The sequence below is a fragment of the Hylobates moloch genome, unplaced genomic scaffold (genome assembly GCF_009828535.3).
Source record: "Hylobates moloch isolate HMO894 unplaced genomic scaffold, HMol_V3 SCAFFOLD_6, whole genome shotgun sequence".
NCBI classification, from domain to species: Eukaryota; Metazoa; Chordata; class Mammalia; order Primates; family Hylobatidae; genus Hylobates; species Hylobates moloch.
In genome coordinates, this window is record NW_026652281.1 from 71,988,492 (window position 1) to 72,016,138 (window position 27,647).

The window sequence follows — 27,647 nt, forward strand, 5'->3', positions numbered from 1 at the left end:
AGTAGAAACGGGGTTTCACCATGTTGGCCAGGCTGGCTTTGAACTCCTGATCTCAGGTGATCCATCTGCCTCAGCCTCCGAAAGTGCTGGGATTACAGGCGTGAGCTTCTTGCTTCTTGAGTGAGGCTTCATCCCTGGTGTTTTGGATATGTTTACAAATGTCTCATCCACAGATGGTCCTTCTTTTCTCTATCAGGAGTTTCTGCCTTGTTGTTTATAGGTGTCTCAGGAGGGAAGGGAGACAAAGATCTGTGCTCAGCGTACCCCCTTGAACCTTGAAGTCTGATGTAGAATTTTATTCCTTCATAAGGTTATACCAGAAAATACAATTATTTAAGCTGTTTGAATGAATTGCCCCCCCTCCCCTGTCTGCCTCCAGGTTGCGCCAGTAGAGGAAATGCTTTTTCATGGCCTCAGTGCAGAGCACTATTTTCCAGTTTCCCATTTCACCATGATCTCACATACACCCTGTCCTCAAGATAAATCGGAAACAGTCAACCCAAAAACATGTGAGTAAGAGAGATGCCATCTTTTATAATTTGGGGCTTTTACCATTGCAGAACCACAGGGTGGGTATGGAGGCGGACAGATAGACCTCAGAGAGACCACATACATAAGAAAGAATGTGTTCTTGTTTTATTTTTAAGAGAAATGTCCTTTATTTCACTGATTTATCTTTAAGGTTAAAAATGTAATAAAGATAAGTAACAAAAAGCATACTTTGATTTTACATTAAATGAAAAGTAGGAAAAGAGAACAGTAAACAAATGTAGCCAGCTGTGATGGCTCATGCCTATAATATCAGCACTTTGAGAGACCAAGGCAGGAGGATTGCTTGAGCCCAAGGAGACCCCATCTCTACATCTCTAAAAAAATTTTTAAAAAAATTATCACCAGATGCAGTGGCTCATGCCTATAATCCCAGCACTTTGGGAGGCTGAGGCAAGAGGATCACTTGAGGTCAGGAATTCGAGACCAGCCTGGCCAACATGATGAAACCCTGTCTCTACTAAAAATACAAAAATTAGCTGGGCGTGGTGGCAGGAGAATTGCTTGAACCGGGGAGGCGGAGGTTGCAGTGAGCTGAGATCATGCCACTGCACTCCAGCCTGGGCAACAGGTGAGACTCCATCACACACACACAAAAAAATTATCCAGGCATGGTGGTGCACACTGGTAACCCTAGCTATTTGGGAGGCTGAGGCAGGAGAATTGCTTGCACTCGGGAAGCAGAGGTTGCAGTGAGCTGAGATCACACCACTGCGTTCCAGCCTGGGCGACAGAGCAAGAAAAAAAAAAATTAGCTGGGCGTGGTGGCAGGTACTTGCAGTCCCAGCTACTTGGGGAGGCTAAGGTGGGAAGATTGCTTGAGCCTGAGAGGTCCAGGATGCAGTGAGCTATGATTGTGCCACTGCACTCCAGCCTGGGCGACAGAGTGAGACTCTGTCTCAAAAAAAAAAAAAAAAAAAGTAAAAACTAGAAGAAAACATCATCATGCTTCCCTGCTTTGTGTGTGGAAGCAGGGGTGTATACTGCAGATCTGAGTCATAGTTCTTTGGGCCCTCCCTGGTACCAGACCCTCTCCTACTGGTTTGTTCTGTGCCTTCTGCATGCCTTGGGCGTTGGCTAACGACTGCCTTTATTACCGTGACTTTGAGACCTTACCCATTATACTCTCACTCCCAATTCCTCTCTGCTCCCATTTCCTACCACACTCCCCTTGTTTTTGTCCCTCCGGCCACACTGGCCCCCTTGCTATTCCTGCTTTGGGGCATAACAAGCTGGTGGACCTGGCCTTATGTAGGATACTTCCTACATCTTCACCAGACTATAGAGGCTCAGAGGGACATTTTAAGTTACTTTAGCTATACAGCCCAGCTCTGCAGTCTGGAACAAAATATAACATCTAAGATCATGTGATTGAATGGACAGTACCTTTTTCTGGCTGAAAAGTAAACATTTCTCCCAGATTAGCTTGGGCCACTGGGGATTTGCAGGGGGAATTTTTGTTTGTTTGTTTTAGGTTCTCCCAAAGAATATTTGGAAACTTTCATCTTTCCTGTTCTGCTTCCTGGAATGGCTAGTCTGCTTCACCAAGCGAAGATAGAAAAATGTTTTGAGGTCAGTTGTTTGGCAGGATTTCTTTATTTTAAGATTCTCAATCATTCATTATTATCAGATGATAGCTCATTGTCTTGGTACCAACAAGTTGTTCTCCAGATGACCTCTTCGGGAGGGAAAGCCTGTGTTTGGGGTCACTTACCCAGTTCCAGCCACACCATCTAGTTGTGCACATACATGCGCTGCCATCTGTCTGGCCACTTGGACTCCAGAGAGCTTTTCCGCCTTGCTTGGCCTCCTGCCTGCCCTTCTCCTGTGCAGTTTGGCATCCACCAGGTTTCTTGGGTCTTCAGCTTCTGTTTATTACATGCACTGATTAAAGCTCTCCTTGGCCAGGCACAGTGGCTCATGCCTATAATCCCAGCACTTTGGGAAGCTGAGGTGGGAGGATCACTTGATGCCAGGAGCTCAAGATCACTGGGCAACATAGTGAGACCTCCATCTCTAAAAAAAATTTTTTTTTTTAAATTAGCTAGGTATGGTGGTGCATACCTATAGTCTCAGCTACTCAAGAGGCTGAGGCAGGAAGATCCCTTGAGGCCCGAAGTTTGAGTTTGCAGTGATCCATGATCACGCCACTGCACTCCAGCCTGGGCAATAGCAAGACCCCCGGCTCAAAAAAAAGTCCCACAAAACTCTGCTTACTTCCTACTTGGCTCTGGATTGATTGTTCCCCCTGGCATCTCTCTACTCCATGCCAACTGTCACGAATGTAAACTGCTTGCAGAGAGTCTTGGAACACAGTAAGTGCTCAGTAAATAACAGTTAACATCGCACTGCAGAGAATCAACTTCTCTGCAGGGAAGTTTTAGTTTAGTATCTTTTTTCTTTTTGAGACAGGGTCTTGCTCTGTTTTCAGGCTGGGGTGCAGTGGCGTAATCATGGCACACTGCAGCCTCAACCCCCAGGGCTCAGTTGATCCTCCCACCTCAGCTTCCTGAGCAGCTGGGACTACAGGTAGGCACCACCACTCCTGGCTAATTTTTTTTTTTTTTTGTAGATACTGGGCAAAAACTTGGTAAACTCAGTACAAACTGAGTTCTGATGCTGGCCTACGCCCACGTGGATACTCTTAGAGTTTCCCTCTTTTCCGTAGTTCACTGGATACTTTGGGTGTATGTGTTCCCTGCACAGTTTTGAATTCTAGAATTTTGGATGATCCAGATGAAGAGAGTAAAATTACAACATTTATTATTGACCAGGCACTCACTCTGTGCCAGGCACTTTGCTGAGTGCTGCATCTTCCATTATTGCAGTTGCTCTCCCCAGCCATGTGAGCTTCCTTCTATTATTATTATCTGCACTCTGCAGAGGAGAAAATGTAGGGACACAGAGGCCTGAAACATGATCAAGGGCGAATGGCAGAGTTAGGAGTCAAATCCAGATTAAATGATTCAAAATGATACTAAAGGCCAGGCACAGTGGCTCATGCCCATAATCCTAGCACTTTGGGAGGCCAAGGCAGAAGGATGGTCTGAGCCCAGGAGTTCGAGACCAGTCTGGGCAACAAAGTGAGACCCAGTATTTACAAAAAAAAAAATTAGTCAGGCATGGTGGTGCATACCTGTAGTCCCAGCTGCTCATGGGGCTGAGGTGGGAGGATCAACTGAGCCCTGGAGGTTGAGGCTGCAGTGTGCCATTATCATGCCACTGCACCCCAGCCTGGAAACAGAGCAAGACCCTGTCTCAAAATGAAAAAAAAAGATACTAAAAAAGTCGGCAGTAATTACGGTGTAAACCCCAATGAGTTTGACACATCCTGGGTCTATAAAATTATCCATAGTTAATGATATCACCCAACTAGTTGCCCTTCAGCACAGGGTCCCCATCTGAGAACTGCCTACTGCCGTGCTGGTACTTCTATGTACTGAGGAAATAAGGTTTTCCCATGTTCTAGCAAATACCCGATGTTTCCTCAGCAATGCCTTGACAGTATCCTGCCCCACTTGCCTCTTAATCACTCCATATTATACCTCCCCCTAATTGCCTGCCACTTAATCTGCTCAGCATAACATTCCTTTGACAGGCCTCACCATGACAGTTGTGTCTTTACTTGAGGCAGAAATGGATGATGAGACATTGATCAGAATTTGGGTAGCACGCTTAGAAAGGAAGAATTTGGGATACACCTCTGGGCCGTGGTTCACCATTTGACAACAGTGGATCCACATAATGAAGTCACTAGCCCTCAGCCTAGCTTTCAAGGCTCTGCCTAGTTCATTTGTTCAATGGTTCCTTCCTTCCTTCCTCCCTCCGTCCCTCCCCCGCAGTGCTCCCCTTCCCGATGGTACCCTCCACCCAAGCAGAACCACTTGAGCTCGCTCCACCAGCCCCCACCTCACGGCCTCTGTGCATCTGCTCCTGCTTTTTTTAGAAAAAAATCCCTGAGCTCCTCTTCTCTGCATATTTAACTTCTACTTGTTTTTCCAAACTCAGCTCCATAACTTCTCTCTCAAGCTTCCAGTTCCCTGCTGGGCTCAAACTAGAAGTAATTGATCCCAACTCTCAGATTTCAGAGTATTTCATCTGTTCCTCATTTTATAGCAAATTAAGACATCCTTAATTAAGACATTCTTAGCCCACATATACTTAATTTTATGCATGTCGGTCTCCCCCCGTATTTTAAGTTCCTTGAGGACAGATTCTCTGATTTATTTTTATATCTCTAGTCAATGCCACCCAATGCCTAGCACATGGTGAACATAGAGGTGGCCCTTGATAACTATTAAATAAGTGAGTGCATGGTTATACACCAGGGAATGTCACTATTACTATGTCCTTGACCAAAACCCAGCTTCCTTCTATCTGGGAAGGCTGTTCTGTTGGACTCATCCCTGGAGAAATTCCCTGGAGGGGTGAGGGAAGAAGATATGCATCTATTTCATGAGTTTAGTTGATGGGGGAGAACAGTGGGGGGCAAATGGCACAGTCTGACCCCCGCATATATTAATTTTGCAAGTAATTAGTAAATTGGGCCTTGATTTATAGCGTAGCAGTTAAGAGCAACACTTGAGTCAAAGTTACCTGATTTTGAAGTCCACCTGCATCCCAACTGGCAGCCCAGCCCAGGACAAGTCATTTCATCTTTCTGAGCCATTATCACTTCCTTCCATGTAAAATGAGGCTGATCATAGCACCTGCTCATGGGATTATTATGCTGATGAAATGAGGTAACTCATGTAAAGTGCTTAGGCCAGTCCCTGGAACCTAGGAAGAACTCAGTACATGTTAACTTATCTCAGTGATACAGTGGTACAGGTACTTCCCAGATAGGGTGGGTTACACCTGCTACCTGAGTGGTGTCACTCTTGTTCCTTGGCCATCTAGAGTCCTTATTCAGGACTTGGTCCCAGTTCCCAGAAAAACCATCCAATTCCACAGTGATCTTGCAAGGAGGGTTTGTTTTATGGGTCCTCTCTCATGGGAAGGTGGGGAAGAGGGTTGTGTTGGCACTTATCAAGCAATACTTCATTAATCCTCTCTGGAAGCATTTCTGACCCTCCAGGAACCCCCTCCCCATGCTCACTCTGCAAACCCCTTTTGGATCCTGAACAATTCAGCTGTGGCTCTCAGCTTGCATGGCCCACTCAGCAAGGCCAAGCCCAGCATGCAGCTTTCCCTCCTCTCTTAAATGCAATTCAGCCATCATGTAGCCCTTGCAGGTGGAACTGGGGGTGGGGGCTTCACATCTCTCACCCCAACAAAGACACAGTTGTAAGGTTTTCCTCATATTGCTTTGTCAGAAATCCTAGTTTTGACACATAGGCCTGGTGAATTCAAATCTGGGGACCTCACTCCCCACTCTTTCTCCTGACGTGCTACTACAGACATGGTTGTCATATTGAACCTGGGAAGACCACAATGATCAGATCCCTTATTTTCACTAACAAGAGAGGGCACTCTGCTGATGAGAACTGTAAACAAAAAAGCAGGTAAAATAAAGTCAATGATTCGGGTACTGATGATTAAATCCAAGTAATTGCTCTCCTGTCACCTGTGGTTTGACTACTGCTATGATAATCATCAGAAATTGTATCAAAAGTCAGAGAAGGCCCAGTGTGGTGGCTCATGCCTATAATCCCAGCACCTTGGGAGGTTGAGGCATCTAGATCACTGGAGCTTAGGAATTTGAGACCACCCTGGGAAACATGCCAAAACCCCATCTCTACAAAAAATATGAAAATTAGCTGGGCATGGTGGCACATGCCTGTGGTTCCAGTTACTTGGGAGGCTGAGGTGGGAGAATCACTTGAACCCTGGAAGTTGAGTCTGCAGTGAGCCATGATGGCGCCACTGCACTCCAGCTTGGGTGACAGAGCGAGACTTTGTTTCAAAAAAAAAGTCAGAGGAGCCCTCTCATTGATTTATTGCCCGTTGTGCGTCAGCACTGGCTTCCTATGCACCACCTTGTTTCACCCTTACAATAACCTTCTGAACCAGATCCTCTTTTTGATCACCTCCCTTTTACCAAGGTTGGCCCTGGGACGCAGAGAAGTTGAGCATTACTCAAGGTCATCTAGTAAGTAATAAACAGCACACATCTCCAACCAAGGCCCAGATGATCCTGAAGCCTGGGTTTCCATCCCTCCTAGTAAATGGGAGTTGGAGGCTGTCCTTAAAATAGCTCCCAGAGATACTGATTTTTTTTCATTCATAGCTATTTTCTGAAGAACAGACTGCTTACTTGCCTTCGGTTATCAAATTTAAACTGCTTCTAATTCTCTTCTGTTTTTTCATTTGCTCACTTGGCTTTTCCTGACAATTTAATTCTTGTCCACTACTCATTACTGACCTTCCCCAATCATCTGTGTTTCGACTACTGCTATGATAATCATCAGAAATTGTATCAGATTGTGGTGTGATACAGTTGGTAGGTATCCTGTGGTGTTAAACAGGTGCAAGGTGTGGCTGAGTGGAAGGGGAGTGAGGCTGGGCTGAAGAGTGTTCCCAGAGCAGACCTTCAGCCTGGCCATACCATTGTTAGATGGCTTTGTCTCTCTGCCTTCTGTTCTGCTGCTAAGTGAGAAAGAGCACCTCACGAGTCACATTTCAGCAATTGTATCACTTTTTCCTATCTTGCTGTTGACCAAAGTATATTCAGTGCACTGTGTCTTTTATTCGATTGAACAAAGGATGGAATATAATGATCAAACAATGAAGTGAGCACAGTGAAATAACCTTTGTTTTCGTACATGTAAAGAATATCTGGCTGGGCGCGGTGGCTCATGCCTGTAATGCCAGCCCTTTGGGAGGCTGAGGCATGTGGATCACGCAGTCAGGAGTTTGAGACCAGCCTGGCCAACATGGTGAAACCCTATCTGTACTAAAAATACAAAAATAAGCGGGTCGTGGTGGCAGGTGCCTGTAGTCCCAGCTACTCGGGAGGCTGAGGCAGGAGAATGGCTTGAATCCGGGAGGCAGAGGTTGCAGTGAGCCAAGATCGCACCACTGCACTCCAGCCTGGGCAATAGAGTTCCTACTACGTTCCAAAAAAACAAAGAATATCTACAAACAGGATGAAGCAGGATGAGTCGCCTGTGTTTAGTTCTGTTCAACAAACATTCATTAAGCCCTGCTGTGTGCTGATCATGAGGCCAGACCCCAGGGCACACTGAGGGGACAAGAAGACATGGTCCTGTCCTAGAGGAGCCATAATGACGAACTAAAGTTTTTATTTTTCTTCCCCTTGTGTCTGTTTTTTTCACTCCTCTGAAATAAGAATGAATAAGGATATTGATGGGACGTATCTCAAAATAATAAGAGCTATATACGACAAACCCACAGCCAGTATCATACTGAATGGGCAAAAACTGGAAGCATTCCCTCTGAAAACTGGCACAAGACAGGGATGCCCTCTCTCACCGCTCCTATTCAACATAGTGCTGGAAGTTCTGGCCAGAGCAATCAGGCAGGAGAAGGAAATAAAGGGTATTCAATTAGGAAAAGAGGAAGTCAAACTGCCCCTGTTTGCAGATGACATGATTGTATATCTAGAAAATCCCATTGTCTCAGCCCAAAATCTCCTTAAGCTGATTAGCAACTTCAGCAAAGTCTCAGGATACAAAATCAATGTACAAAAATCACAAGCATTCTTGTACACCAATCACAGACAAACAGAGAGCCAAATCATGAGTGAACTCCCATTCACAATTGCTTCAAAGAGAATAAAATACCTAGGAATCCAACTTACAAGGGATGTGAAGGACCTCTTCAAGGAGAACTACAAACCACTGCTCAATGAAATCAAAGAGGATACAAACAAATGGAAGAACATTCCATGCTCATGGGTTGGAAGAATCAATATCGTGAAAATGGCCATACTGCCCAAAGTAATTTATAGATTCAATGCCATCCCCATCAAGCTACCAATGACTTTCTTCACAGAATTGGAAAAAACTACTTTAAAGTTCATATGGAACCAAAAAAGAGCCCGCATCGCCAAGTCAATCCTAAGCCAAAAGAACAAAGCTGGAGGCATCACGCTACCTGACTTCAAACTATACTACAAGGCTACAGTAACCAAAACAGCATGGTACTGGTACCACAACAGAGACATAGATCAATGGAACAGAACAGAGCCCTCAGAAATGATGCCGCATAGCTACAACTATCTGATCTTTGACAAACCTGACAAAAACAAGAAATGGGGAAAGGATTCCCTATTTAATAAATGGTGCTGGGAAAACTGGCTAGCCATATGTAGAAAGCTGCAACTGGATCCCTTCCTTACACCTTATACAAAAATTAATTCAAGATGGATTAAAGACTTAAATGTTAGACCTAAAACCATTAAAATCCTACAAGAAAACCTAGGCAATACCATTCAGGCCATAGGCGTGGGCAAGGACTTCATGTCTAAAACACCAAAAGCAATGGCAACAAAAGCCAAAATTGACAAATGGGATCTCATTAAACTAAATAGCTTCTGCACAGCAAAAGAAACTACCATCAGAGTGAACAGGCAACCTACAGAATGGGAGAAAATTTTTGCAACCTACTCATCTGACAAAGGGCTAATATCCAGAATCTACAATGAACTCAAACAAATTTACAAGAAAAAAACAAACAACCCCATCAAAAAGTGGGCAAAGGACATGAACAGACACTTCTCAAAAGAAGACATTCATGCAGCCAAAAAACACATGAAGAAATGCTCATCATCACTGGCCATCAGAGAAATGCAAATCAAAACCACAGTGAGATACCATCTCACACCAGTTAGAATGGCCATCATTAAAAAATCAGGAAACAACAGGTGCTGGAGAGGATGTGGAGAAATAGGAACACTTTTACACTGTTGGTGGGACTGTAAACTAGTTCAACCATTGTGGAAGTCAGTGTGGCGATTCCTCAGGGATCTCGAACTAGAAATACCATTTGACCCAGCCATCCCATTACTGGGTATATACCCAAAGGACTATAAATCATGCTGCTATAAAGACACATGCACACGTATGTTTATTGCGGCACTATTCACAATAGCAAAGACTTGGAACCAACCCAAATGTCCAACAACAATAGACTGGATTAAGAAAATGTGGCACATATACACCATGGAATACTATGCAGCCATAAAAAATGATGAGTTCGTGTCCTTTGTAGGGACATGGATGAAACTGGAAAACATCATTCTCAGTAAACTATCGCAAGGACAAAAAACCAAACACCGCATGTTCTCACTCATAGGTGGGAATTGAACAATGAGAACTCATGGACACAGGAAGGGGAACATCACATTCCGGGGACTGTTGTGGGGTGGGGCGGGGCGGGGGGGGTGGGGACGGCATTAGGAGATATACCTAATGCTAAATGACGAGTTAATGGGTGCAGGAAATCAACATGGCACATGGATACATATGTAACAAACCTGCACATTGTGCACATGTACCCTAAAACCTAAAGTATAATAAAAAAAAAAAAAAAAAAGAATGAATAAGGAGAAATGGCTACAGTGGATCTGTAGCTGGGGATTCATTTCTAGACCTTGGTGCATGTATATTCCATTGTGCAACCTTTATTCTAATTTACTTGGCCATTATTCTTCTAATTTATACCCTTTCAGAGGGACAGAAATCAGCTAAAAGGGCAGTAATTAAGATTTTATGTGAAGGTTGCATATCTAATATTTTCCCATAAATAATTTTGTAACAAGGAGGCTAGAAACAGTTTCCAGCCTCTAAGCAGTGATAAAATGCTTTGGAAGAACCAGATAAATTTCTAATTGTATTAGAGATTAATGAGGCATCCTTGTGCCAACTCATATTTCATCATTGCCATCCTACAGATGAGCTACTCCTGAGACTAAATGAAAACAGTCTAGATGTCAAATGCTCCAGGGTGCTTGAACAGAGCATTAAATTTTATAATGAATGATAAAGGAATGTAGAAAATGTGGGTTGTTAAAACTGTTCATGTGTGGCCAGGCATGGTGGTACATGCCTGTAATCCCACCACTTAGAGAGGCCGAGGTGGGAGGATTGCTTGAGCCCAGGAGTTCGAGACCAGCCTGGGCAACATGGTGAAATCCTGTCTCTACTAAAAATACCAAAATTAGCCAGGTGTGATTGCAGGCACCTGTAATTTCAGCTACTTGGGAGGCTGAGGCAGGAGACTTGCTTGAACCTGGGAGGCAGAGGTTGCAGTGAGCCGAGATCTCACCACTGCAGTCCAGCCTGGGTGACAGAGAGAGACTGAGTCTCAAAAACAACAACAAACCTGTTCACTTGTAAGAGTGGAGAAGCTTGAAAGGCAGGCACACGGGAGTTCAAAATCCTGTTAGACTGCTTCCTTGCAGCATGGCCCTAAGTAATCCGTGAGCCTCAGTTTCCTCAACTATTAAAAGGACAGCAGACCTGCTCTTGTCATTGGGCGGAAGAGGGGAAGTAATGAATGATACTCCCAGACCCAAGGAATGTTAACTTCCTCCTCCTCTGCTTCTCACGCTTTGCCAGGAAATTCAGTATTTTGAATGCCACAAATATGCAAGGTGGGTAAATTACTATTAACTGTCTTCATTTCCTGATTTAGGGTTTTTTAATTAAATCAGATTCCCTCCATGTTCCCCCCCAGTCATGTAGTCTTTTGTGGGTTATTTTCGAAGGCTTAAAAATCACATTAGTGCCATTTCAACATTTGTCAGACCCAAGTGGAACTCCCCTTATCCTGATCTGCACAACAGATTCACATTTTCTTGATTCAGCTGTTCCTTACATCCTGTCATTGGGAATAGATGCTTAAACTGAATGATGACTGGCCTCCAACCAAAATTACATAACTGGGGCATTTTTTATCTGTCACCCACAACTGAACTTGCATCCAAATGGCTCTTACACAGCAGTGTAATTCATTGTTTATTGGGGCCATTCAAATTATATCTTGAAATAGCATTTATAATAAGTTGCTCAAAAATACTTGCTGATCTGCATTTTGCCCTTAAACTGCTGATGTCTAGTTATTTATGCTTGACTTCATTATTTTTCTGTGTTTTTTTTTTTCTATGACATAGCCTCCACAGTGCCTGGAACATAGTAGGAACTCAATGAGTATTTATTGGATAAATGAATGAATATGGATTCTCAAAAGTTGGGGCTGGCCAGATGTGGTGGCTCATGCCTGTAATCCCAGCACTTTGGGAGGCCGAGGCGGGTGGATCACTTGAGGTGAGGAGTTCAAGGCCACCCTGGCCAACATGGCAAAACCCTGTCTCTACTAAGAATACAAAAAAATTAGTTGGGCGTGGTGGCACGCGCCTGTAATTCCAGCTACTCGGGAGGCTGAGGCAGGAGAATCACTTGAACCCAGGTTGCAAAGGTTGCAGTGAGCTGAGATCACACCACTGCACTCCAGCCTGGGTGACAGAGTGAGATTCTGTCTCAAAAAAATAAATAAATAAATAAAAGTCAGGGCCTACTTTTAAGACAGTAATTAAGCTACACGAGCACTCTGTGGAGGTCTGTGACCTTTATCCAGTTTGTTGTAGCTATTACACACAGGAGGTAGTTTATTAACTATACCTGCAGTGTCTGGATCTACTGCCTCGGGAGGGAGGTAGACAATGGGAGACTGCCTAAGTCTGCTAGGCTCCCTGGAGCTGGAGCTGGGCAAGGAGCAAATCCCCTCAAATTGAAGGAGCCTCATTCATAGACAATGGAGAGCCAGAGGGTAGAGCAAGAGGCTAGGATTCAAGAATAGTAGTTGCCAGCACTTGTTGAGCCTTGCTTTGTGCCAGATGTCATTCTAAGCATTTTACCTGCAGTCACTCATTTAATCCTCCCAATAATCTTTGGAGGTGGATGCTATTATCATCATCTTACGGATCAGGGCTGTACAGCACCAGGGCTAACCAAGAAGCTCAAGCTCACAGCTAGAAAGTGGTAGAGCCAAGACTCAAACCAAGAATGGTTCCAGAGTCTAAGAGTTTGATCACTGCTCCACTCTGATGGTCAGTCTCACAGCTTGCTGAAAGCAGAGGTCAGATTCTGACATGAAAGATGGGTCTGGTGGGGCGCGGTGGCTCATGCCTGTAATCCCAGCACTTTGGGAGGCTGAGACCGGCAGATCACGAGGTCAGGAGATCGAGACCATCCTGGCTAATACAGTGAAACCCTGTCTCTACTAAAAATACAAAAAAATTAGCTGGGCGTGGTGGCAGGCCCCTGTAGTCCCAGCTATTCGGGAGGCTGAGGCAGGAAAGTGGCGTGAACCCAGGAGGCAGAGCTTGCAGTGAGCCGACATTGCGCCACTGCACTCCAGCCTGGGCGAGAGAGCCAGACTCCATCTCAAAAAAAAAAAAATAAAAAGAAAAGAAAAATGGGTCTGGAGGCTGTGGAGAAGAGGAGTGAGAAGTTAGCAAGCCTTTTATTTAGGTTGTCTTGCCAGTACCATGAAACTCCAAGGAAGACTGGGGGAACAGAGCAGACAGAAAAAACAGCAAGAGCTGGCACCTAATTACTATGCCATAGAGCATTTGGCCAATTACACACACATCTGTTGTGTGATGTGTGGTGTGTGTGGGTATGTGTATAGGTGTAGGTGTGTCTGCACACATGAATTGAGGCATTGTACGGTACTTGGTTCAGCAATTCCATGATTCCAGCCTCTGGAATCAGGCAGACCCTTTCAACCCAGGCCTGTTCCCCAAAAGCTATGCAAGCTTGATTATTTTGATTTTGAGTCACTCATCTTCTGATTCTTTTGTGTATATATATATAATTTTAAATATTACGAATTTAATATAGTTTCTAACCAAACAGTTTGTTCCTGCTTAGTTTATTTTTTCTTCTTATCTCTAAGCACACAAATAGTATTTTTTTCATTTTAAAAATTATTTTCATTTTTATTTTTAGAGATGGAGTCTCACTGTGTTGCCCAGGCTGGTCTCAAACTCCTGAGCTCAAGTGGTCCTCCTGCCTTGGTTTCCCAAAGTCCTGGGATTACAGGGATAAGCCAGTGCACCTGGCCCATCTTTAGATATTTAACTGTATTTTAAATGCTCAGTATAATATTCAGCATATTTAATAGGCAGGTATTTCTCTAATCCTTAATTTTTGGTGGAGATTACAATTGGGAGAATAAACCGTAAGCACATGATTTCCATGAATTATCTCAGCCTGAGAGTTAGATCAAGACCTGCGCATTTCATGATATGAATTTAACAAGTGAAATAGATTTATTTAACCCTTTCTCAAAGGGTCGTTTTCAATCATGTAAAACAAGTAATTGAGATTTTTTTAAGTGGCACCTATATGGCATTACAGTGATAATCTACAAATAAAGCCCATGGCCTTCTAGTTTTGCTGTGAAATTAGCTGGGTGCTAGCAGTATTTTATATTGTGTTAAACAAATATACTCTGTGAAAGATAAATAACGGAAAATGATTGCTTTGTACAAATAGCTGGTGGAAGTACATCTGTGGCCAACAATAGATATTGTACAGACATTTCCTGTGTGTATAGCGATTTATGCAGCCATGTATACAACAAGCCAAAGGTAACAGAATGCAGATAATAGTATCTAAATTCATTAGCCAATAAGTGAAGAATCACATGGAAGATGGGGAAGAGATGAAAGTTTGGACCCTTTGCTCTCCTATATTTAATATTCCAATATTTTGGGTATATTAAAAAATTTCAAAAGAAGCACGAGTTACCTTTGTAATCAGGAAAAATAAAAGTTAATGATAAGTAACATTTTCAAGTCCTTATATTTGACCCTGCTGCCTCATCTAGGTTATTTTCTTTCTCTCTTTCCCTTTCACTGACGCACTCAGTGAATCACCTCACCTACATCTTTTTACCATTCATTCTTTAATGTGACACTCTGGCATCTAAATGCTCACTATGTCTGGTACAACTCAAGTTTACCAATGACCCAGTACTGCCAAATTCTGTGACCTATTCCAGGGACAAAAAGGAGGCCAGTATGTTTGGGGCAGAGTAAGCAAAAGAGAGGGGATGTGAGTTTGACAGGGTCAGCCCCGCAGTGGCCATAACATCACATGGGCCAGTAAAGAAAGTGGGTTTTATTTTAAAAGCAGTTGGAAATCATTAGAACTGTGACTCAACCCTACTGGGCCTAGTGCTCCCTTGTCATAGCATTGTATAGTGTGCTGCTTGCTATCCTGAAATGAAATGCTTAGATGATATAATATAACCTATTTATCAGTTACCTGATTGCTGTGTTGTACAATAAACTACCTGAAAACTTTATGGCTTAAAATAACGATATATTATTTCTCATGACTCTGGGCCGACAACTGGGCAGTTCTGCCGCTCTCTCCTGGGGTCACTCATGTGACTGCATTCGGCTGGTAACTGGGCTGGGTTGGAACGTCCAATTCTATCTCACTCGTGTGTCTGGGGCCCTGGTGCTGCCTGCTAGCTGGGGCACTTTGGTTCTCCTTCGTGGGGCCTCTCATCCTCCAGCAGGCCAGACCAGCTCCTTTACAGCGTGGTGGTCTCCAGCAGCTTTCCAAGAGGGTAAAAGCAAAAGTGCAAAGCCAAGACCTTCTGGAACATGACTTCCACCAAGTTCTCTACTAAAAATACTAAGAATTAGCTGGGCATGTTGGCATGCGCCTGTAATCCCAGCTACTCAGGAGGCTGAGGCACGAGAATCGCTTGAACCTGGGAGGCAGGGTTGCAGTGAGCAGAGATCCAGCTGGGGGACAGAGTGAGACTCTGTCTCAAAAAAAAAAAAAAAAAAAAGAGTCTGGCTTCATTTCTTTTTTTTTCTTTTAATTTTTGTGGGTACATGGTAGGTATGTATATTGGGTGCATGAGATGTTTTGCTACAGGCATGCAATGCGAAGTATCATGGAGAATGGGGTTTCCATCCCCTAAGTAACTTTGTGTTACAAACAATCCAATTGCATACGCTCTTTTACTTATTTTAAGATGTACACTTAAGTTTTTATTGACTGTAGTCACCCTGTTGTGCTATCAAATAGTAGGTCTTAGTTGTTGCCATTAACCATCCCCAACCTGACATTCATTCCTACTGTGTCTCATGGTGATAAGGCTGTGGGTGCTGAAAATATTTCCCATTGTGACTCTTAGAATTGCTGTCAGGTCTAGTTTGTAAGCCACGCAAGAAAATCTTATTATAACTTTATAGTCAAGTTTCTTTTCTTTTTTATTTGTAACAAAAGAGCATTGATCACTTCATTTCCCAAACTTGGCTACGAGTTGCTTTTGTTTCTAAAAATCAAAGTGATCCTCAAAGGACAAGGCTTTGAAAAGAAAGTCAGCAGGGTCTGACCAGAGGGTGACCCCATGGTTCTTTTACAAAATGAAGGGCAGTGGCTTTGTGGCAGGATTTTCCTTCTCTGGTCTGGAGCTTTGTCCTCTGGCTTTGAGGGGCATGGCTTTATGCCAGATGGCTGTGGTAGCAGTCTTGACTAACTGCCAGATAGGGGGAACATTATCATTTGGCCATAAATTGCATTTCGATTATTATGTACTTTATCAGTTAACTTTTTGCCATATAACAAACTACCTCAAAAGTTAGTGGCTTAAAATTACAAGCATTGGTCAGGCATCATGGCTTATGGCTGTAATCCCAGCAATTTAAGAGGCCAAGGCAGAAGGATCATTGAGCTCAGGAGTTCAAGACCAGCTTGGGCAACATAGCAAGACCCCTATCTTTGCCAACAAAAAATCATAACCATATATTTAGCTCACTTTTCTGCAAGTTAGCAACTTGGGCTAGATTTAGCTGGGAGTTTCTTCTGGCCTTGGCTGGGTTCATTTATGTGTCTTTGGCAGCTACTGGATAGGCTAGATGCTGGCTGGTCTGGGATGGCCTCAGCTGGGATGAGCTGTTCCATGTGGTCTCTCATCCTCGATCAGATTAACCCTAGGTTGTTCATATGGCAGCCAGGCAGGGTTGCTTCAATTCAATTAGACACGTCAAGGCCTCTTGAGCCTGAGGCTTGGAACTGACATAGTGTCACTTTTACATGTTAGATTGGCCAAAGCAAGTCACAAGGCCAGCCCAGATCCAAAGAGTTAGGAAATAGATTCCTTTTTTTTTTTTTTTTTTAAGTAAACGTATGGGGTATAAATTCAATTTCATTACATGCATAGATTGCATAGTGGCCAAGTCAGGGCTTTAGGGTATCTATCACCCAAATAACACACATTGTACCCAATAAGTAGTTTGTCGTCATCACCCTCCTCCCACCCCTTCACCCTTCCGAGTCTTCATTGTCTGTCATTCCACTCTCTCCATCTGTGTATATACAGGTTTTAGCACCCACTTATGAGTAAGAACATGCGATATTTGACTTTTTGTGTCTGGCTTGTTTCACTTAAGATAATGCCCCCCAGTTCCATCCATGTTGCTGCAAAATACATGAGTTTGTTCCCTTTTATAGATTCCACTTCTTGATGGGAAGAGCTGTAAAGTCACACTGCAAAGTGCAGATACAGGAAGGGTGGAGAATGGTGGCCCTTTTTGCAACTTACCATATACACTGCATTAGAAATAATATGGACCGGGTCACAGATGGCAGCTGTGACTGCTGGCTCCAGCCTGGTGACTTCAGGCAATATTAAATGAGCTAATGTGTGAAGGGCCTTGTTCTGGAGTTCAACCATCTGGGCTCAAATTCTTTTTTTTTTTGAGACAGAGTCTTACTCTGTTGCCCAGGCTGGAGTGCAGTGGTGTGATCGTGGCTCACTGCAACCTCCACCTCCCAGGTTCAAGCAATTCTGGTGCCCCAGCCTCCCGAATAGCTGGGATTACAGGTGTGCACCACCAGTCCCAGCTAATTTTTCTGTTTTTAGTAGAGACAGGGTTTCACCATTTTGGCCAGGCTAGTCTGAAACTCCTGAATTTAGGTGATCCGCCCACCTCTGCCTCCCAAAGTGCTGGAATTACAGGCATGAGACACCGAACCCAGCTAAATTCTTATCCTTCCATTTACTAGTAAGTGACTTTGGGCAAGGTATTTAGCATCTCTGTGCCCCTATTTTCTGATCTGTAAAACATGAATTATAGGTAGTACATCGTAGTAATATGTCCTCGTTGTGAGGATAAATGAGTTAAGTAAAACTTAAGAGTGTCTGGCATATAGACAGCACTCAATACACATTAACTGTTGTTAATCCTATTAGTGTTTCTCTTGGAAAACAGCCAACCTGTAAAGGAGTGCTATTCCCCATGGCCTCTTCTGGTTGACCAATTGTTACATGAGTGAATGGAGGGTGTAATTCTCTTACTGCATTCTGGACGTTACAGATAGATGGCCAAGGATGGACTCTCCTTGTCATTCTGAAAATACTAGTACCTTTTTAAAATGATAGGTACTAGTAAAAATCAAAACATAACTCTTAGAAATAATGATGAGCTTAGAATCTGAGAATGTAATATAAAGACACCTCCCAGAATTAAGCAACTGCTAGAATCACAGCCTGTAATGGAAAAAAACAAAACAAAACAAACAAACAAAAACCAGCCCTACAAGTATTCCAGCCTTCTCTTGAGAATTTATGTCTAAAGAAGGAAGCCATTTTTTAAAAGAATGAAAATTAGGTTTTTTTGAAAACATTATCTTAAAGTAAATCATTGACTTTGTTGGTTGCTTAGAGAACTGCATTTCTCCTGCTACATTTTAGGAACAGGAAAAGCCAGGTCATAAACTAGTCCCAGATCCAAAAGATGTTTCAATTGTTAACCCCTTAGAATCATAAAGGGTTGTCCAGGAAATAGAGAAGAGAGACGAAACAGAGCTTTCTTAAAATCAGACTTCAGTGTCAGAAATCAAGTACTATGGATGTTTCCATGACTCCTTATGAAAGATCATCTGTCAGTTATTCATAACTTAACGAAGCTAACGCCTTCCAACTACACAGGTCAGCTACCTGTTTTTGTAAATGAAATTTCATTGGAACACAGCTACGCCTGTTCCTCTACCTATTGTCTGTAATAGCTTTTGCACTACAATGGCAGAGTTGAATATTTGTGACACGAGCCTATGTTTACTATCTGACCCTTTAAGAAAAAGTTTGGCCGGGCATGGTGGCTCACATGTATAACCTCAGGACTTTAGGAGGCTGAGGCAGGAGCATCGCCTGAGCCCAGGAATTCAAGACCAGCTTGGACAACATGGTGAAACCCTGTCTCTACAAAAATTAAATTTACACAATTTGCTGGGCACCATGGTGTGCGCCTGTAGTCCCGGGTACTCAGAAGGCTGAGGTGGGAGAATCCATTGAGCTTGGGAGGTTGAGGCTGCAGTGAGCTATGATTGCAGCACTGCATCCCAGCCTGGGCAACGGGTGAAATCCTGTTTCAAAAGGGGAAAAAAAAAAAAAAAAAGAAAAAGAAAAAGTGTGCCTATTCATGCTTTGAAGTCCTGGAGCTATCCATATTTTTATAGTCATAGCTGTTATGTGGGAGGCAGTCTAGTATAAAGGAAGCTGAATGATTAAGTAGTTATTGTTGTGTAGGAGGCACTACAGTGTAAGGGAAGCTTAATGATTTAGTATAGAATTTGGAGCCATTTTCACCTGAGTATAGGGCCTCATTCCACCTCTTTCTAGATGCGTGACCCAAGACCTTGCTAGTACTGTGACCTTGTAATTTTAATCTTTCTAAGCCTCAGTCTCTTCCTCTGTAAAACGTAAATAATAATAGTAATTGCTTCAGATAAGGGAGTTTATGATTTTTTTTTTCTTTTGAGACGGAGTCTCGCTCCGTGGCCTAGGCTGGAGTGCAGTGGCATGATCCTGGCTCGCTGCAACCTCTGCCTCCCTGGTTCAAGGGATTCTTCTGCCTCAGCCTCCCAAGTAGCTAGGACTACAGGCGTGTGCCACCATGCCCGCCTAATTTTTGTATTTTTAGTAGAGACGGGGTTTCCCCATGTTGGCCAGGCTAGTCTTGAACTCCTGATCTCAAATGATCTGTCCGCCTTGGCCTCCCAAAGTGCTGGGATTACAGGAGTGAACCATCGCTCCTGGCCTAAGTTAATGAGAATTTTGGTTTTTTGTTTTGTTTTGTTTTGTTTTGTTTTTTTGAGATGGAGTCTTGCGCTGTCACCCAGGCTGGAGTGCAGTGGCATGATCTCGGTTCACTGCAACCTCCAACTCCTGGATTCAAGCAATTCTCCTATCTCAGCCTCCCAAGTAGCTGGGGCTATAGGTGTGTGCCACCATGTCCGGCTAATTTTTGTGTTTTTAGTAGAGACGGGATTTCACCATGTTGACCAGGCTGGTCTCGAACTCCTGACCTCAAGTGATCCATCCAACTGGGCCTCCCAAAGTGCCGGGATTACAGACGTGAGCCACTGCACCCAGCCAAGAATTTAATAAGATAATGCATTTAAAGCATTCAGCTAAGTGCCTGGCACAGCTACAATGAAAGATAACAATTGAATAACAACAAAATTAAATTGGAAAAAGTGGAAGTCTGAAAATGAGGACAGTCTGCGAGGAAGAGGTGGACTGGGACTGGCCGTGTAGGGGGAGTTGAATGGTAGGGGTGGTGTCAGAAATATGGAGGGCTGTGGCAGGTACGGTGATGAGGGTGGGGCTGCTGGAGTTAGATGGGCTTGAATCTGTCCTTCAGCTCTGCTAGCTCTGTGCTCCTAGGAAGTTCCCTGAAATGCTGTGAGCCTCGGTTTTCTTATCTGTTAAGTGGGGAAGTGATAATCATATTACCCACCTCACCAGGGCTGTGGGGAAGAATAAATGAGATGGGGTGTGTCAAGCACAGTAATGGGAGCCATCATTATTAAGAATTGTGCTTGGCCAAGCACAGTGGTTCACACCCATTATCCCAGCACTTTAGGAGGCCAACAGAGGTGGGTCACTTGAGACCAGGAATTGGAGACCAGCCTGGGCAACCCCATCTCTACAAAAAATAGAAATTAGCCAGGCATAGTGCCATGTGCCTATAGTCCTAGCTACTCGGGAGGCTGAGGTGAGAGGATTGCTTGAGCCCAAGAGTTTGAGGCTGCAGTGAGCTATGATCACACCACTGCACTCCAGTGTGAGTGACAGAGCGAGACCCTGTCTCTGAAAAAGATAAATAAATAAAAATAAATTTTAAAATTATGTTTGAAGGAGGGAGGCAAATGTGAGCAAGTGCAAAGCCAGAGGAAAGAGAGATGAAGTCCAGGTATGCGATGAGAGAAAGAATAAATTCAGTTTTAGGCAGGAGTAGTGAGATGGATCAGGACAGGTGTGTCATCAAGCCTCTGCCAGTAGCTTCCTTTAACACAGGGCTTGGCATGCCTTTTCCAAGCAGAGAGCAGGCCTTGAAGGGAGTGCTCCAGATCCCCTTGGTTTCTCGGAGGCATGGCTTTGAAGCTAGGTGTGCAAATAATTTTGAGCCTGAGATCAAAATCTGTGGGAGTAGAGTTTGTACAAAGACTTGCCTTCTCCTTATTGAATCTGCATTGACGTTGACCTTTCTGATCTTCCGATTATAGTTATAGCTGCCTTCCTGAGTGCCCCTGGGCTGGCTACACTCTACAAGAGTTGGAAGGGGAAAAGGTTGTAAGGCAGGAAATCAACTGTGCAATTGTTAAAATAGAACTTCAACAGTGTTTTTAGACTGAAGTCTAGTTAAAAGGCCACAGTACCGTTCCTGCTCTACCGTGACCTGCATTGCATTCCACTGGAACAAATTAAGTCTGAGATGTGTAAATAGCATTATGAAGATTAAACCTTACAGTTAGGTTGATGTTCTTAAGGAATTCCATGACATTCAGCCCTGCCTTTGGATTAGCTTAATTGGAACACGAGCGATCAGAATTTAATTAGAATTTAATTGAACTGCTATATTAAACAGAGCTGGCTCAGTGGCTACGTTGCAAACTTCGCTTGGAAATTCTTTCTGATGCATCTCTGAAAATATTTTGAGCACTCAGTAAAGTTAATCATTTTTACTGTAAGCATTTTTTGATAAAAGGCTTATATTGTTAGCAGTAAAAAGTAGTGGAAACTCAAATGAGTTCGTTTCAGCTGGGGAGTATTAAGTATGCAGAGCTAAGATTTCCTTATTTGCTGGAGTTAACTCTTTGAGGGCAGGTCCTGAACATGGCAGAAAACCCCATTCAAACTGCCCTAAGTAGAAAGGGATTGTTTTCTTTCTTTCTTTACATATTACTTATTTATTTTTTGAGATAGGGTCTCACTCTGCTGCCCAGGCTGGAGTCAGATCATAGCTCATTGCAGCCTCAATCTACCCCAGCTCTAACAATCCTCCCGCCTCAGCCTCCTGAGTAGCTGGGACTATAGGCATACATGCCACCATGCCTGGCTAGTTTTTGTATTTTTTGTAGAGATGGGGCTTTACCATGTTGGCCAGGCTGGTCTCGAATTTCTCAGCTCAAATGATCCACTTGCCTCAGCCTCCCAAAGTGTTGGGATTACAGGTGTGAGCCATCATGCCCGGACCTTTTAAAAAATGTAGACAAGAGGCCCACAGGGAGATCTTCCAGCACAGCTTGATCTGGTGGCCCAGATGATGACTCCATGACTGTTCTCTGTCTTTCTCTCTTGACTGCTTCGTCGGGGTTGGCTCTACCCTCAAATGGGCCCTCATCTTGTGGCACCAGCCTATGTCTCTAAGGCTCAAGTGTAGCAGAGAGAGAGTCTCTCCCAGAGTTTCTCTCTAATTGAGCCAACTCAGGTCAATTGAGTAATTTGGGCCAGGCATAGTGGCTCATGCCTGTAATCCCAGACACTTCGAGATGCCAAGGCAGAAGGATCACATGAACCCAGGAGTTCCAGACCAGCATGGGCAACATAGCAAAACCCCTGTCTCTACAATAAAAAAAAAAAACTTTTGAAAATTACCTGAGCATTACAGGTGGCATGTGCCTGTAGTCCTAGCTACTCAGGAAGCTGAGGCAGGGAGATCCCTTGAGCCTAGGAATTCAAGGCTGCAGTGAACTATGATCATGCCATTACACTCCAGCCTAGGTGACAGAGCAAGACCCTGTCTCTAAAAATAAAATAAATAAATAAATAAGCATATCTTCTTTGGAATAAGTCCTTGAAACTAGGGGAATTATGATTTAGTGGTGTGTTAGGCAAGGAAAGGGGCCCCATCCAAAGCCCATAGTTTTTGCTGAGGAAAGTTGGATTCCTGAAAGGAACTCAGGGTGCTGTTACCAAAACAAATGGAAGGGATACTGAGCACGTATCTTGGTTAGGGTGCATTTTGTTACAACTAGCAGGAAACTGACTTAAATAATACAGAGGATTTATTGGCTCAGGAAACTAGAAGGCCCCAAGGTAGAGACAGAAGGCTTCAGGGTTGGTTTGATTCAGGAACTCTGTGATATAACTGAGGAGGACTTGGTTCTCTCCTGCCTCTCTGCTTGGCCTCTAGCAGTCAGCTTTATCCCAGGGCTGGCTTCCTTTGGATTGGCAAAACAGCTGCGACCACTGCCTTGGCTTTGTATCCACCTACTACATCAAACAGAAGGGGGACAACAAACTCTTTCAGGAAAGCAAAGGAAATTAACTTCCCAGAAGCCCCAGCACACCTCCCCTGACATCTCATCACTCTGAAATGGGTCACATGCCCATTCCTGATTCAGTGCATCCCTTTGGCCAGGATAAATGTGGACCAGATTGGCTCAGGTCTAGGTGGGGTGAGGTGGGATTATCTCACCTGCCTTATCAGAGTTCACACCTGGAGCTGAGACGGAGTTAACAATCTGCACCTACTGTCACTTACTACCCAGGTCAGGAGCTGCAGGGTGGCAGTTTGGGGGCATTTAATTAATAACCACACTGGGGCCGTGCCTTACTCATTTTCTTTATCTCTTGTGTTTAGCACAGGGCGTGCACACAGTAAGTAAATGTTTGTTGAACAGAGTCAGACTGGAACAATGCACTTTGCTTAATTTGGAAAGAAATCAGTTTTGTGCATGAGTAAAACGATGGCTGAAAATAAATTTTATGTCAGCTTTAAATATGGATTAAATGTGGACTGTGGGTAGAGGCCATAAGACCGCCTCTTTTCCTGTCTTACTCCATGCAACGTAAAATTTTCCCTTTCGGCTTTTGGTTGCTTATCAAATTCCATTACAGTGAAGACTATTGTAGACCATAGTTGGTATCAGGAAACTATTTCTAACTCCTGACAAGTTCTTTGATGATCTCATGACACTAAAATTTGCTACTACGAATAATTCTGTAAAATTACAGAATTTTTTTCTCTTTCTTTCTTTTTTTTTCTTTTTACATTCCTTGCCCATCTCATAGTCATTCATTGTAGTTATTTTCCTTTTTATAATTAAATATCTGAATATCCTTTTAAAAGTACAAGGGCTTTGGTCAGTGAGGGAAGAAACTCTATTTCCTGGTCTTGACCAATAAGGAAAATTAGTAATACCATCGGCTTTTGTTCAAAAACATTTCTAAGGAGTGGAAACAATAGATTCTGGCAGGAAAGGTGTGGTAGAATTATTTTAGCATGATCTCTTTTCAGCCAAAACACTTTCTGAAATGACCCTGTGGCCTGGGCTGGAGGTCTTGGTCAATGTTATTAGTGCATTTTTTGAACTTCTTTAGAGAAGTATTATTTTTCACTAATGAAATGCCTTCTCAGTGGAAAAAAATGTGAATACCTGTTTGCAGTTTGCTATAAATATTTTGGCATCTGGTTATAGGCCAAGTGTATGCTTATTTCTAGGTTCATAGTTATGGATGGTTTCATCGTGTCTGGGAATTATCGGGTATCTGGAAATGTACTGCAGAAAATATGTGGGAAAGGAAGCTGCGATGTTCTATGTGTATGCCACATCCACAGTCCTTAACTGCTGTTCTTTGTCCCTATTTTATCCATGTCTTCATCACCCTGAATACAAGTGATTGAACCAGGAATATGGATCAGGCCCTTGGGCAGCCACTCTTAGATGGCAAATTACTGTGAAATGGTCCACCCAACAGGGATGGTCTCTCTCGGGAGTATCTAACTAGTCCTATCAGATTCTCTCATCTGGGGAGGTGGGATGTCACACTGCAGAGAGAACAGGCAGACTGTAGTGTAGGGAGAGGGGGACACCTAGAGACAACCTTAAAGGCAGAGAAAGGAGGACAGAGAATCAATTAGGAGAGAACAGCAGAAAAAGCAACAGCAAGCAATGAAAGGAGCCACAGCTAAGGAGCTGAGCTCCACATAACTGGAACCGGAACCAGAACCGTTGTTGGATGACTGTAGCCTCGCCTGTGCCCTGAACAGCCATAAGCAATGGTCCAGGTCTTCCTGAGACCTGGCTCTGCCACCAGCCAGAGAGATTCTCATTTCCCCCCACCATTTCTTTTACCTTTACAGTCACTCCCCGTGGTAGAATAGATTATACTTCAGAAATATTTTTGGCCTCTCCCTAAGGGAGGTTTGACCATGTGACTGACTGCTTTGGTCAGCAAAATGGATGGGCATGACATATGCCATTTCCAAACACATGCTGAAAGAGTCAAAACAGGCCAAGCACAGTGGCTCACACCTCTAATGCCGCCACTTTGGGAGGCTGAGGCCGGAGGATCACTAGAGCTCAGGAGTTCAAGACCAGCCCAAGCAACATAGCAAGACCTTGTCTTTACTAAAATTCAAAAAAATTAGCTGAGCCTGGTGGTGCATACCTGTAGTCCCAGCTACCTGGGGGGCTGAGGCAGGAGGATCACTTGAATCTGGGAAGTTGAGGCTGCAGTGAGCCCCGATTGTGCCACTGCACTCCAGCCTGGGTGATAGAGTGTCTCAATCAATCAATCAATCGTCAAAGCATGGTTCACCATATTCTTTTGATTGGCCATAAGAACTGGTGATATTTGAGATACAGGCTGCTCTGTCAGCCTGAGTCCTAGAGTAAAGACAGCATGGAGCAGAGAGCCACAGCTGATTGAAATGTTCATGTAACATGAGTGAAAACTAAACCATTGACAAGCCACTGAGACTTGAAGTTTAGTTATTATCACAGCAAAATCGAGCCGAATATGACTAAACAAACAAACCCAGTAACTGAGGTACTATGGTCTGAATGTCTGTATCTTCCCCCCAGGTTCATATGTTAATCTCATCTCCAGTGTGATGATATTAGATGGTAGAGCCTTGGGAGGTGATTAGGCCATCAGGGTGGAGACTTTATGAGTGAGATTCGTGTCCTTATAAAAGAGGCTCCATGGCCAGGCGCAGTGGCTCACGCCTGTAATCCCAGCACTTTGGGAGGCCAAGGCTGGCGGATCATGAGGTCAGGAGATCAAGACCATCCTGGCTAACACGGTGAAACCCTGTCTCTACTAAAAATACAAAAAATTAGCCGGGCGTGGTGGCACATGCCTGTAGTCCCAGCTACTCAGGAGGCTGAGGCAGGAGAATGGCGTGAACCCAGGAGGCGGAGCTTGCAGTGAGCTGAGATCGCGCCACTGCACTCCAGCCTGGGTGACAGAGCAAGACTCCATCTCAAAAAAAAAAAAAAAAAAGAGGCTCCAGACAGCTACCTTGTCCCTTCCATCTGTGGGTGGCATCTGTGAGGAACTAGACACCAAATCTGCCAGCACTTTTATCTTGGACTTCCCAGCCTCTAGAATTGTGAGAGACAAATGTTTGTTGTTTATTAGTTACCCAGTTTATGATATTTTTGTTATTGCCACCTAAATGGACTAAGACATGAAGTAAATTGAGCATATTTCTATTCCTTGTAAGCCCAAAGAGTCTCAATCAACACAGTGCCATAGCCAGCCACACTTCAGTCCCCTGAACTCACAGCATGTGCTTTTGACTTTTCCAGGTGGAATTATATGAGTCATCTGATGCAGATTCAATTGCTTTTTATTGCTAGCTGTTTCTTCTCTCAGCCTTCGGTCCTCCAGTGTGTCTCCTCTACGTGCTTCCAGTATAAAAAATTGGTACAAAATACTGTCTGGATTGAACCTCTATTAATTTCCTCATTTTCGGCTGGGCACTGTGGCTCATGCCTGTAATCCCAGCACTTTGAGAGGCCGAGGCGGGTAGATCACTTGAGGCCAGCGGTTGGAGACCAGCCTGGCCAACATGGCAAACCCCATATCTACTAAAAACACAAAAATTAGCCAGGCCATGGTAATCCTATGCCTACGCCTGTAATCCTAGCTACTTGGGAGGCTGAGGCTTGAACCCAGGTGGTGGAGGTTGCAGTGAGTGGAGATCGTGCCACTGCACTCCAGCCTGGGCTGTTTAACAGAGTGAGACTCTGTCTCAAAAAACAAAATTCTGCATTTTCTCTTTTAGAGGTCTGGGTCTTTTATGATGGTATTTTCCTTCTATTTCACTTCTCTTCTAATTTTATTATTAAAAAAATTTAATCAGATAGATGAACTGAGAGAATTTTGGAATGAATTCCCACATATCCGCTGTCTTGATTCTACAATTTCCATTTTGCTTTATTTGTTTTATCACATATCCATGAACCCATCAATCCATCCCTCTATTCATTCATCTCCGTTTTTTGGATGCATTTCAGAGTAAGTTGCAGACTTAATGAGGACATGATGATGCCTTAACCCTTGACACCTAGTCTTTTTCCTTTTAATTATAGATGAAAAGAATATTTTTAAACCTTGTTAGAGGCTGCCTTAACTCTTCCCTTTGCTCTCACAAACTTGAGCATTTTCACCCTTTAACAATCAAGGACTCAGTGTATTTGCCCACATTACATAAACCCTGGGTGCCCTCGCTGTCTAAATCTCGCTCTTTAATTTCTTTCTCTCCTACTTCCTCTCTTATTTCATCACTCACCACAACTTTTCATTTGCTTTTCCTTCTCTCTTTCAGCTCCTCAGCAGATAATTTTTAAACTAAACAACAGCTGAACAATATCCCCACTGTTCCACATGTCTGGGTATGCACAGCACGTCCACACTTGCCCAGAACAGAGGGAAAACGCTATTTCTTCCATTTTATTTCTTTGCATCAAAAGTGATTAAATCTGTGTTCATGACCTTCATACATCAGACCATTTGGCTATTTTTAAAGTCTATTTATTAAAGGCAAGCTGCATTCTCTTTATGGAAGAAATCTTTACCAC

General features: G+C 43.6%; 1 protein-coding gene across 6 annotated transcripts in view; it reads left to right on the forward strand.

Annotated features, from left to right (window-relative positions):
• IQCK (IQ motif containing K) overlaps positions 1–27,647 on the forward strand; it is a 142,047-nt gene that overhangs the window by 13,142 nt on the left and 101,258 nt on the right. For all 6 annotated transcript variants that reach the window (XR_009214144.1, XR_009214146.1, XR_009214148.1 and 3 more), the window contains exons 3-4: positions 380–509; positions 2,024–2,121. Coding sequence is in view for 1 of the 6 variants with exons in the window: in XM_032157032.2 (XP_032012923.1) it covers positions 380–509; positions 2,024–2,121 (228 nt within the window). In the remaining 5 variants the exon portion in view is untranslated. The remainder of the gene's footprint in view (positions 1–379; positions 510–2,023; positions 2,122–27,647) is intronic.